The 14515-nt window shown below is 34.2% G+C and overlaps 1 protein-coding gene across 1 annotated transcript in view; it reads left to right on the forward strand.

Moving 5' to 3' along the window:
• The window catches only part of LOC137657724 (putative GTP-binding protein 6), a 45338-nt gene that overhangs the window by 27603 nt on the left and 3220 nt on the right, over positions 1-14515 (forward strand). Inside the window, exons 4-7 of the mRNA XM_068392169.1 lie at positions 1624-1790; positions 1935-2143; positions 3543-3741; positions 7592-7691. Coding sequence (XP_068248270.1) covers positions 1624-1790; positions 1935-2143; positions 3543-3741; positions 7592-7691 — 675 coding nt within the window. The remainder of the gene's footprint in view (positions 1-1623; positions 1791-1934; positions 2144-3542; positions 3742-7591; positions 7692-14515) is intronic.

Genomic DNA, 14515 nt, shown 5'->3' on the forward strand with positions numbered 1-14515 from the left:
ATTTGAAATTTTTGTATAATTTTCAAAGTTTAGAAAACAAAATTATAAATATCAATAAGAAAAAATAGATATAGAAAATTTCTCTGTGTAATGTTTCCACACCAAATAGCATTATTCATGGCAATTAATATTTAATTCAATGCAGTATTTTTTTAGAAAAAGATTTTTTTTTATTTATATTCATACATACATATACCAAGGCACTTCCCCCAATTTTGTCTGAGTCCAGAATAACCAAGGTAATAATACAAACAGCATATACAAATATTATAGTAATCCAATATTTTAACCCTTTTACCCCCAAAGGACGTACTGGTACGTTTCATAAAAGCCATCCCTTTACCCCAATGGACGTACCGGTATGTCCTTGAAAAAAAATGCTATAAAAATTTTTTTTCATATTTTTGTTAGTTTTTTTTTTTAAATTCAGGCATTTTCCAAGAGAATGAGACCAACCTGACCTCTCTATGACAAAAATTAAGGCTGTTAGAGCAATTTAAAAAATATATACTGCAAAATGTGCTGGGAAAAAAATAACCCCCTGGGGGTTAAGGGTTGGAAATTTCCAAATACCCTGGGGGTTAAAGGGTTAAGGATATTCAACAATTTATACCATAATATACCAAAGAAATATTGTGTACCTTGCCCTTTGGACAGTGTATTAGCGTGGAAAGCATGAACTTGGTGTGTATAAGGGAGATCAACGGGTTCAGGCTCTGTTGCCTCTTTTTCACCTTCAATAGATTACAGACAACGGAATATTCAATCTAACAAAAACATATAAAAAATTATTTATCTTAGTGTTCAGACAAGAAAAAGAACCACATTTAAGTAATTGTATGTTATACCAATATATGCGACTTATTAGATAGCCTATATGATCTAATTTCTGTATGCAGAGAATGATGGACAGTGTATTAGCGTGGAAAGCATGAACTTGGTGTGTATAAGGGAGATCAACGGTTCAGGCTCTGTTGCCTCTTTTCACCTTCAATCGATTACAGACAACGGAATATTGAATCTAACAACAGCATATCAAAAATTATTTATCTTAGTGTTCAGACAAGAAAAAGAACCACATTTAAGTAATTGTATGTTATACCAATATACAGTATACGACTTATTAGATAGCCTATATGATCTAATTTCTGTATGCAGAGAATGCTGCCAGTTAAGCATATGTGATTTTACAAAGTTCAACCAACAGAGAATGTCAGTTTTGAAAATGAATATAATAAAAGGTAGTTTGCCACCATTTTACTATCTATGACAACCTTTCAGGCCAACCTGTAAGAGTAAAGTTCTTTAACTAGTGATTTGGTTCAATTGGATCAATACTAGAACAAAGAAAATATTTGCTTCCTAGCCACCAGGGTCTTAAAAAGCTTTTACATGTCTTTCATATCAGTTTGTTATGCATTAAAAGTTCAAATATTGTAAACTACTTGATAAATATAGTACTCCTTGATATTTGCAACTGCATAGAAGTAACATGAGATGTATATATTTGATTGCTGCCATAAATTCATGCTTGCTTTGGTTTCTGATGGTCATGGTGCTGGGACAGTTCACCTTAAAACGCATAGTATTATTTCTTGTAGAATAATGTAATTTTCTCTACAGGAGCCGGTTAAACCTTCGAGGTGACAGGGAAAGACTGATTATGATGAATAGGGAGAAACGGCTTCGTAATACTCTTGATGATATTGCGAGTAATCGTGCTCACATAAGACAGAATCGGAAAAAATCTGATATTCCAACTATAGCTGTGGTTGGCTATACAAACTCAGGTATAATTTATTTGTGTGTACTGTATTGTATTGCCTGTGTTTTCTTGCTGCCTTTTAGCAAGTACTTTGTTCATTATGTTCGACCTTATCTTTCATTAAACGTCACAATTAGTGCTCTTAAAATGTGAAATTTATGTATTGCAGGAAAAACTTCCTTGATTCATGCTATCACTGGCGATATGAGAGCAGAAGGAAAGAATCAACTATTTGCAACTCTGGATGTTACAGGTCATGGGGGCAAACTCCCGTGTGGTGTTGATGTGATATTAATAGATACTGTTGGATTCATACAGGAAATTCCAACAGATTTAATAGCATCTTTCAGAGCCACACTTGAAGATGCCATTTGTGCTGTAAGTACATACATTAATTCTTTTCAAGTTTATATGATTTTCAGTGTCTCAGGTCTTTTGAATGAATAACATAGTATGGTGATGATATCCTGAGACCTTTAAACAGATAATTAGCGTCATCTTTAAAAAAAATATAGTGACTTAACTTTAAATGGTAGTTTGAAATACCCCATGACAGTTGTATATATATATATATATATATATATATATATATATATATATATATATATATATATATATATATATATATATATATATATATATATATATATATATATATATATATATATATATATATATATATATATATATATATATATATACCCAGGCACTTCCCCCAATTTTGGGGGGTAGCCGACACCAACAAAGAAACAAAACAAAAAAGGGGACCTCTACTCTCTACGTTCCTTGGAAGGTAACAGTGTAAAGAAACCATGACAGTTGTATAATAGGGAAAGAGACACCTGTGTGTGCGAGTCCCCTTCCATAATTTGGAGGTGATTACAGTTCATATAAAAGCAGATGCTCTTAGCTTTGTAGGAAAAAGTTGATTTTATTACATATGGTATCTGGGATGCTGGAAGGTAGTGACAAGATAATTGTTAACTGATGACAAGGGATGTGGTCAGTTTATTCATAAGGAAGTATGATTAGTCCCACATTTTTTATTGAAAAACTTTTTTTGTTTAAATTCTATGTTGAATTTAGGTCCCCCAAGTAATTTCCTTATCACTTTGTTCCACCGCTCCATGTACTTGATTTGTTTCCCAATTCTAAATCTTTAGACTTTTACAAAATATACCACTTTAGGTAGTGCTTTAAAAACAAGTTTTTCATAATCCTTTTCTTGTTTTATTAACTTTTTATGTACAATAGTTTAACAGATTATTACATTCAGTTAACAAATCACTACATCATGATACCAAAGGCCATTGGTGCTAATTTTATGATCTTCCAATTTTTTTCTCAACCTTTTCTTTATAATCATACCATAACAGGTTTTGGTATGACTCAAACATGGTAGGACTTCTAGCTTTCCAGAAATTTGAAGAAACTTACTTTATCAATGAAAAAAAAAGACCACAAGTATCAAATAATGAAATTTTTATTTATTCTTAAGCAGTAGGGGACTCAGCAGTATGAAGCTTCATCTGTGGTGGAAATGTGGGAGGTTGGGCTGTGGCACCCTAGCAGTACCAGCTGAACTCGGCTGAGTCCCTGGTTAGGCTGGAGGAACGTAGAGAGTAGAGGTCCCCTTTTTTGTTTTGTTTCTTTGTTGATGTCGGCTACCCCCCAAAATTGGGGGAAGTGCCATGGTATATGTATGTATGTATGTATAAGCCTTTTTTAGGATTTTCAATTGCTTACATCCTAAAATCCTTTGCATTCTTCTCTGCAGGATCTTGTGGTCCATGTTCGAGATGCCAAACATCCAGATTATGAATTACAAGGCATCACTGTTGAGAAAACTCTAGCAACTTTACCGCTCCCAGAAAGCACTCCTGTAATTACTATAGCCAACAAGGTCGATTTAATAACTGATAAGTCTCTTGAAGAATTTGGTGAAGTTCACTTCGTGTCTTGTATGACTGGCCAAGGTATGATAATTGTGTCTATGAATCTCTCTATTGTTCATGTTGCTTCTCTCTCAAAGTTAGTTGAATGGCAACTTTTACACTGAAAATTTCCCATTTTCTTTACTTGTAAAATAGCCTTGTCCTTCTTGTATAGTATAGTATTGGGATCATATAGCAAGACTACTGCTTGGGTAAACCATACCCTTTATCTTTACGTTCTCTTGTCATCAGGTTCAAGTGCATCAGCTCTACTTGTGCTCCAGATTTTGATTTTGAGTTTAGGAAGTTCTTCAGAAACTTGTTATTAATTGTTATAGTATTAAACCATTGCATGTTTGTGATCTGGTCAGCTGTATACAACCACCAAATTCTGAGATTGAAGACCTGGTTTTAGTCTAGATCTCAATATCCATTAGCTCGCAGAAGTAAGGGCTTGTGAGTAGCCTTTGTTTTCATTTATTAACAATGTGCCATATTGTATGGTTCCTGTGGACTGTGATCCACAGTTATCAGTCTTCTTTAAAAGCTTTGGTTGGAGCTGAGAAACAGTTGTATCATATTTCGAGTGACACTGGGGTCAGCCTCCTGTAAACTCGACTTCGTGCTCAACTCAAATTTTTCGAAACCTAAAGCCATTAATGTAGGTGCTAGTACCTTTACTGTTAACCCTTTTACCCCCAAAGGACGTACTGGTACGTTTCACAAAAGCCATCCCTTTACCCCCATGGACGTACCGGTACGTCCTTGCAAAAAAATGCTATAAAAATTAGTTTTTCATATTTTTTGATAATTTTTTTGAGAAAATTCAGGCATTTTCCAAGAGAACGAAACCAACCTGACCTCTCTATGACAAAAATTAAGGCTGTTAGAGCAATTTGAATAAAATATACTGCAAAATGTGCTTGGAAAAAAATAACCCCTTGGGGGTTAAGGGTGGGAAATTTCCAAATACCCCGGGGGTAAAAGGGTTAAAACGAGTTCCTTGTCTGGAGCTGGCACAAAAGTTAGTAAACAGATAGTAAGGCTTGATGATTTCATTTAGGAAGATTCTACAGAGTATAGTCATGAAGGTGATGAGGAAGCAAATGAAGATACTGCATCGAATGAGGTATTTTTGTTTCAGTCTTTGAGAAAGTTTATTGCAGAATTGTATCCTAATAAAATAGCCCAGGTAAACCCTGATAATTCTAATTCGTCGAATGCATCTGCTTTTGAGATGACCTGTACCCAGTTTTCTCATGTATTAATGGATAGAGAGAATAGATTGTAGTCCCAGTTGGAAAATAAGCTTCTTGATTCTTCTGAAGAATTTCATTGATTTGAAAAAAAAAATCAATTGCTCAACCTTGTTATTGCCCTTAGCTTTTTTTTATCCCATTTTTAATATGAACAAAAGGAAGTCCTTGAAAACACATTTTATAAGTTTGACTAAAGAAATGTTATACAGTATTTTGTATGTAGGTAGTAGGTTGGCCAGGGCATCAGCCACCCGTTGAGAAATACTGCTCGTTTTTGGGTTCTTTGACTGGCCTGAGAGTATTATATGGGATCCCTCTCTCTGGTTACAGCTCATTTTTTTTTCTTTCCTACACATACACTGAATAGCCTGGCCTATTCTTTCTACATTCTACTCTGTCCTCATACACCTAACAACACTGCAATTACCAAATAATGATGCTTTGTTCAGGGGTTTATCTACTGCACTGTAGTTGTTCAGTGGCTACTTCCCTCTTGGTAAGGGTAGAAGAGACTTTTTAGCTACAGCTCTGCTAGAAGGACATTCCAAAATCAAACCATAGTTCTCTAGTCTTGGGTAGTGCCATAAGCCTCTGTACCATGATCTTCCACTGTCTTGGGGTTAGAGTTCTCTTGCCTTAGGGTACACTCGGGCTTGCTATTCTCTCTCATTTCCCTTCCTCTTGTTTTTGTAAGTGTTTGTAGTTTATATACGAAAGATTTATTTTGATGATGTTACTGTTCTAAAAATATTTTATTTTAATTGTTCCTTACTTCTCTTGTTTATTTATTTCCTTAACCTGATGGAACCCTTGGGCTTAAACAATCCTGCTTTTCCAACTAATGTTGTGTCTTAGAAAATAATAATATAGTAAAATTTTTCTCTGGCATAGTCTATAGTAGGAATAATTTTTTTATAAACATAGGGAATAACTGAGCTCCTCTTAGGCTAGAGCAGTATCTGTTGTGCAGAAACTCAATTTAAATATTTATTTTATATTAATTTTATATTGAGGCTCAAACTAATTAAAATAGGATTGATAATGTGGTAGTTTAGGCAATCTCCAGAACACAAAGTGATGCTCTGAGGTCAATTTCTCAAATTGCTTCTTATTCTCCCCAGTGCTCAGTGGCTATTATCTCTCAAGAATCTGTTTCTATCACTCCTAGGAAGTCTTGATCGTTAAGAACAAAATGAGGGTCTTTTACTACAGGTCCTGGTAGAGGTGAGGCTTTCCAACTTTCATCAGATTTGGGAAACCCTTCAACCCGATTCTTGGGTCCTGTCCTTTGGGGAAAGGTTGAGGCCAATTTTAGAGGTCTCAATTCTAATACAGTTCTTACTAAGGTTTCCATGGAAACTCCTTCAACTGGCCTGGGAGCAATGAGGGACGGAGGTTAGATGTTATCAATAGACTTGACAGATGCCTTCTCCCACTTTCTTATTCATACAGAATCTATGAAACTCCTTCAGTTTATGAATGGATCAAAGATTTATCGATTCAAATGCCTATGTATCGGTCTCAGGATGTCTCCTCAAGTATTCTCTAGGATGAAGGCTCCCATCTCAAAATGGCTGAGGTTCCTAGGCATCAGTTACTTAATTTGTGAATGATTGAATATTTTTTAACACATCTTTGAAAACAATTCAGGTTTAGAAACTTTAGTTACTAAGACCAATATGACGAGGTATCTTCTGGTTCCCTCTCAAAGGATTCTATTGTGGAGATTACAATAGCAACAGTTCCTTTTTCGGTGTTTTCAACAAAATTGGAAAAGAGGACTCAATCCCTCATTCTGTTGTTGGAGTAGCTTGGGTAGATGAAAGCTTTGTCAGTTTTCATATAGATGAGATTACTGGTGACAATGACGTCTGTAGAGAAGCTCATTTCGATGGATCACTTGAAGAATGGATTGCAGTTGTATTTCAATCATCATTGCAACAAAATGTTCAATTTGGTCATGGCTTGTGTTCCAGTGATACAGAACTAACTAGAGGAGTGCTCATTAGAGAGCATGACTGCGCCATGCCAAGCACTCATATTTTGCTCTTACTCCTCTGCGTAATTGTACTTACGTATTTTCTTCAAAGTCTATTTGATTTGTCCTTGGGTCATACCCCACATGTCCACCAAGTTTTGTTGAAATTGGTTCAATAGTTTTTGTAAAAGGTTCACAAACAAAAAATTAACTAACAATATTTGCAGTTTGCTTACCATTGGGATTATTTTCAAAGTACTGCTGCATACTTTGATCTACTTTATCCAAAATGTTGCAGATTAATTTTTGTCATACCCAACATGACTACCAAGTTTGGTCAACATCGGTACAATAGTTTTTGTGTAAAGTTACTCACAATCAAATAAATAGACAACTACATACCCTTCGCAAAATACCAGTAACTCCTAAGAAAGTGTTTCATGGTAAGTATGTTAGGAAAAATACAAATTACTAAAAATTTGTGATTTCGCTGACAAAGTTTGAAACTAAATTATCTGTAGTTATGTTACTGCTTTCTTCATTTTTCATTTAGCAAAATTATAGAGAATTGTCTTATGAAATATGATTTAAAGGTTTTCAAAAAATAGAATGTAATAATTTCATTTGCATACTAAATTCAAGTTTCTTGTTCTAGGTTTAGACGAGTTGATGACAGAAATTGAAACGCAAATTCTAAAGGTTACAGGGCGAAAGTTTTGGCGTTTTACCTTACCAACTGGCTCGGATGAAATTAGGTAAGTCACAGGCTTTACTAAACACTACTCACTAATGACACAAAAGCATGATTTTGCATCGGCTCTTTTCTAATTTAGGCACGGTACATTCCAAACTTGAACCTTTAGGTTTAATTTTTTGAGAACTCCATATAGACACCTATACAGTATGACACAAAAGCATGATTTTGCATCAGCTCTTTTCAAATTTAGGCATGGTACATTCCAAACTTGAACCTATAAGTTTAATTTTTTGAGAACTCCATATAGACACCTATACAGTTGTACTACTTGATTCCCTTGTTTGTGACAAAGTTTTTAGGCATCATATTATTAAATGAGATTATTTTAACATAAAGTATAATCTCCAGGATTTTCTGTTCTTTAATCCTAATGGGTTCATTTACTCATTTTAACCCTTTTACCCCCAGGCTCCTTGGAAATTTCCAACCCTTAACCCCCAAGGGGTTATTTTTTCCCCAGCACATTTTGCAGTATATATTTTTTAAATTGCTCTAACAGCCTTAATTTTTGTCATAGAGAGGTCAGGTTGGTCTCATTCTCTTGGAATATGCCTGAATTTTCTCAAAAAATTATTAAAAATATGAAAAAAACAATTTTATAGCATTTTTTTGCAAAGACGTACCGGTACGTCCATAGGGGTAAAGGGATGAGTTTTGTGAAACGTACCAGTACGTCCTTTGGGGGTAAAAGGGTTAATTATTAATAGGTAGCCATGTCTTTTTTAACCTAGACTGCTTTTTACTTTTTTCACTTCACAGTTAATCAATTGTTACTATTAGTCATGAGGATTCACAGCTTAAAATTTTGGTAGCTTTCATAGATACTGATTTCAGTATTCTTTTGAATATAAAATTTGCTATATGAAAATTAATTGGCGTTGGCAGAGAGCGCCTAACTCTTAACACCAATAATTTTTTTCCACAAGTTATAGTGTCAAAGAGTATTTAACCTAGAAACTTTTGCTTTTTACAGTATATGCAATAAAATGAAAAGCTTAAATTAGTTTTATGCTCATAGATATCATAATTATATGTGAAATGAAAAAGTAAAAGAAAATAATACAGTTAAAAGAACTACAAATAACTATCTGCTCTTCTCCTTAATCATGAGCAAAATATTAAGACTTGAGTTTATTACTTAAAATTTTATCCTCTAACAGTATTGAAAATATCTTTCGCACCAGTTTGTTTCTTCAAATATAACAAATTAAGTTTTCAATCATCATCATCATTATTATTATTATTATTATTATTATTATTATTATTATTATTATTATTATTATTATTATTATTACTACAGTGAACCCTTGCTACTTCGCGGTTCGACCATCGTGGATTCACCACTTTGCGGATTTTTTCCATAACCCATATATATACAGTAATATATATATATATATATATATATATATATATATATATATATATATATATATATATGCATGTATTTATGTATATATGTATGTATGTATATATGTAGGTATGTATATGTGTATACATATAAATATATATATATATATATATATATATATATATATATATATATATATATATATATATATATATATATATATATATATGTATGTATGCATGTATTTATGTATATATGTATGTATGTATATATGTAGGTATGTATATGTGTATATATATATATATATATATATATATATATATATATATATATATATATATATATATATATATATATATATAGATATATATATATATATATATATATATATATATATATATATATATATATATATATATATATATATATATATATGTATGCATGTATTTATGTATATATGTATGTATGTATACATGTATATATGTATGTATGTATATATGTAGGTATGTATATATATATATATATATATATATATATATATATATATATATATATATATATATATATATATATATATATATATATATATATATATATATATATATATATCTAAAGTAGGAAGATGTGATGTAGTTCTAAGGGAAAAGTATGGGAAATATGTCTGGGTAATAAGCAAAGCCCTTCCTCCAGTTTGTTTCTTCATTATGATCAGAGATAAACGTAAACAAAACATTGGTTGCCATTTTTTATCGTGCTTTTTAGCGTGTTTAGGAAACGCATGATATAAAATTGCCTTTAATATTTGTGCCTTTTTTAGTTTAGGGTACTGTAGTACATGCATCAAGTGTTCTGTACATTAAAGGGTAGTTTGTTAACAGTACTACGTACAAGGGAAGGTTTTAAAAGTCTGAATATACATGTTGAATAAATAGGTAAATATAGTGTCACTACTTCGTGGATTTTCACCTATCGCGGCCGGGTCTGGAACCTATCTACCGCGATAAACGAGGGTTCACTGTATTATTATTATTGCTATTATTATTATTACTAGCTAAGCTACAACCCTAGATGGAAAAGCAGGATGCTACAAGCCCAAGGGCTCCAACAAGAAAAAATAGCCACATGGGGAAAGGAAATAATGAAATAGATAAACTACTGTATATGAGAACTAATGAACAATATTAAAACGGAACTTTCATTGGCGGCAAGTTTAAATTTTTAAAATTCTACCTATTGAAATAACTGATTAGGAAGATCATTCCACAACTTCTAGAGTACTGTGTTGTAGTATTGAGCCTCATGATGGAGAAGGCATGACTATTAGAATTAACAGCACACCTATTACGAAGCGTATGGTACAAACCTTCAATCATAGTTAGCCTTATTCACAGCATCAAATACAGTACCCTCAGATGCTATCCTCTGATTATTATTATTATTATTATTACTATCCAAGCTACAACCCTAATTGGAAAAGCAAGATGCTATAAGCCCAAAAGCTCCAATAGGGAAAAATAGCTCAGTAAGGAAAGGAAATAAGGAAATAAATAATTGAAGAGAACAAATTAACAATAAATCATTTTAAAAAAAGTAATGTCAAAAGAGATATATCATATATAAACTATTAACAACGTCAAAAACAAATATGTCATATATAAACTATAAAAAGACTCGTGTCCGCCTGGTCAACAAAAAAGCATTTGCTCTAACTTTGAACTTTTGAAGTTCTACTGATTCAACAACCCGATTAGGAAGATCATTCCACAACTTGGTAACAGCTGGAATAAAACTTTTAGAGTACTGCGTAGTATTGAGTCTTATGATGGAGAAGGCCTGGCTATTAGAATTAACTGTCTGCCTAGTATTACGAACAGGATAGAATTGTCCAGGGAGATCAGAATGTAAAGGATGGTCAGAGTTATGAAAAATCTTATGCAACATGCATAATGAACTAATTGAACGACGGTGCCAGAGATTAATATCTAGATCAGGAATAAGAAATTTAATAGACCGTAAGTTTCTGTCAAACAAATTAAGATGAGAATCAGCAGCTGAAGACCAGACAGGAGAACAATATTCAAAACAAGGTAGAATAAAAGAATTGAAACACTTCTTCAGAATAGATTGATCACCGAATATCTTAGACTTTCTCAATAAGCCAATTTTTTGTGCAATTGAAGAAGACACAGACCTTATATGTTTCTCAAAAGTAAATTTGCTGTCAAGAATCACACCTAAAATTTTGAGAGTCATACAAATTTAAAGAAACATTATCAATACTGAGATCCGGATGTTGAGGAGCCACCGTCTTTGACCTACTTACAATCATACTTTGAGTTTTGTTAGGATGCAACTTCATACCCCATAATTTGCACCATGCACTAATTTTAGCTAAATCTTTATTAAGGGATTCACCAACCTCAGATCTACATTCAGGGGATGGAATTGATGCAAAGAGAGTAGCATCATCTGCATATGCAACAAGCTTATTTTCTAGGCCAAACCACATGTCATGTGTATATAGTATGAAAAGTAATGGGCCAAGAACACTACCCTGTAGTACACCGGATATCACGTTCCTATACTCACTGTGGTGCCCATCAACAACAACTCCTTGAGATCTACTTCTTAAAAAATCAATAATAATGCTAAGAAACGACCCACCCACTCCTGACTGCTTCAGTTTGAAAACAAGGGCCTCATGATTAACACGGTCAAAGGCAGCACTAAAATCAAGGCCAATCATACGTACTTCCCGACCACAATCAAGGGATTTCTGTACTGCATTGGAGATTGTAAGAAGGGCATCACATGCTCCAAGGTCTTTACAAAAACCAAATTGCAAACTAGGGAAAAGATGATTACCTTCAGCAAACCTATTAAGACGTTTTGCCAGAAGACGTTCAAAAACTTTAGATAATATGGGAGTTATGGAAATTGGGCGGTAATCAGTGGGACTTGAGCTACCACAAACACATTTACATAGAGGAGTAACATTACCAATTCTCCAACTTGTGCTAAAAGCTCCTCTTCTTGCTAACGCGCAAATTAACAGATAACTTTGGAGCTAAGAAATCTGCTGTCTTTATAAAAAACAAAGGAAAAATACCATTTGGGTCTACACCTCCATAAGCATCAAGGTCCATTAACAGAGCTTTAATCTCACGAGATCGAAAAGCTAAACTAGTTAGTTTAGCCTCAGGAAAACAGGAATGAGGAAGTTCAAGTTTTTCATTACTCTGTTTACTGTCAAAAACATCAGCCAAAAGGGTTGCCTTTTCCTTTGGACATTGAGTGACTGAGCCATCTGGTTTAAGTAAAGGAGGAACTGTTGCATCTACACCAAAGAGTGCAGATTTAAGGGTAGACCACCATTTATGTTCCTGATTTGTACCAGAAAGGGTTTCTTTTATGATTAAATTGTACTCCTTTTCAGTTGAGGCATAAACACTGAGCAAAAGCTCGAAGCTGAGTATAGTTGTTCCAGGTCAAATCTGATCTGTTACCCTTCCAAAGGTGATAGGCCTCCTGCTTCTCCAAATAAGCACATCTACAATCATCATTGAACCACGGTTTGTCCTTCATTCGGTACCTTAGCACACAAGAAGAGATACGCCTATCAATTATGTTGACTAGATTCTCATTCAAAGGGACAACAGGATCTACACTATTATATAATTGTGACCAATTCAAGCACAAAAGATCATGCAAAATCCCATTCCAGTCTGCTTGGGATTTCATATAAATTTTACAGGAATATGATATATCAGGGACAGGCTGCTCAGTCTTCACTAATAATGAAATCAAGGCATGATCAGAAGTCCCGACTGTGTTGCAGACAGAAGAAACAATAACAAGAACAGACTGGGCTATGCATAAGCTTTTCTGACCTATTGGTGGTTAATAACTGAATCCATATTCACAACTTGAGTTATATTAACACAGCTCAAGAATTCTCCCCAGTTGGTTTTGGTGATTTTGTTAATGTAAATAATTGTACATGTACTTAATTTTTCATCAGTTTTCTTCATTTTTTAGTTTTCATACTCTAACAAATCACTTCTTTTTGGTACTTGTCATGCTCTTCACCAGATGAATTTATAGATAACCACTAGTTACTTAAAGATTGCATCTTTCACTATATTTTTTTAGTTTGATCTATCTATCTATCTATTTGACCCATCTATCTATCTACACTACTGAGGCACTTCCCCCCAATTTTGAGGATAGCCAACATCAAAGAAACAAAAGGGGAATTTTTTCTTTATTCCTCCTTTTCTTATGAGGAACTCGGGTGAGTTTGGCTTGTACTGCTAGGGTGCTACAGCCCACCCACCCACCTACCCCCATCTTCCACCCCAGTAAGGCTTCATATGCTGACTCCCCTACTGCCACTATCTAGAAGTTACACGGGGCCTATAGGAACTGCGTCACAATCGCTCGCTATTTATTTCTATTCCTAGCATTCTCTTTTGCCTCTCTCACATCTATCCTCCTGTCACTTTGGGCTTTCCTCACTCCATCCATCCATCCATTTAAACCATGGCTTTCCTCTTGCCTTTCTTCCATCAATTCTTACATTCATCATCATCTTCAGCAGATGACCGTTTTTCATCCATTCCACGTGGCCAAACTGCTTTAACACATTCATATCTACTCTAGCTGCTAATTCATTTATCTCACCATTTCTCACTCTTACTACTTTGTTGCTAATCCTATCCAATCAGGATACACCTACCATACTCCTCAGGCATTTCATCTTGAACACATTCAATTTCTGTCCATCACTTTCATTCCTCACAACAATTCATACATTACAGTTGGTACTATCGCTTTCTCATACAGAACTCTCTACATTCATTCCTAACCCTCTAGTCTTTACCACTCCTTTAGCTATCCCCAATACTTTTCTTCCTTCATTCACTCTCTGCTTCCATTTCCTCGACACAGCTTCTCCGAGTCTGCAACCAATACAGTAACATTTGTAAACAGCAACTGATTCACCTCCCACTCACGATCACTCTCGTCTATCAATTTCAATCCTCGACCAAGCACTCGAGCATTCACCTCTCTTACAACTCCATCAACAAACAAGTTAAATAACCATGGCGACATTACGCATACCTGTCTCAGCCCCACTCTCACTGGAAACCACTCGCTCACCTTATTCCCTATCCTTGTTGGAGAATTGGTAATGTTACTCCACTAGGTAAATGTATTTGTGGTACAGTAGTTCAAGTCCAGCCAATTACCGCCCAATTTCTATAACTCTCATACAATATTATCTTAAGTTTTTGAACGTACCATTACTTGCTGGATCTGATTTGGTGGTGGTAATTTACATTTCATAGCTTTCTTTTTTAAAATCTAAAGTCTTTCCCCCCATCCTCCCTTGATGAGGGGGATGATAGAGGAATATATACCAACCTATTGATCATCATATGCCAGGTACTGTATATCATTCTGGAATGCTT

This window comes from Palaemon carinicauda, chromosome 18 (assembly GCF_036898095.1).
Source record: "Palaemon carinicauda isolate YSFRI2023 chromosome 18, ASM3689809v2, whole genome shotgun sequence".
NCBI lineage: Eukaryota > Metazoa > Arthropoda > Malacostraca > Decapoda > Palaemonidae > Palaemon > Palaemon carinicauda.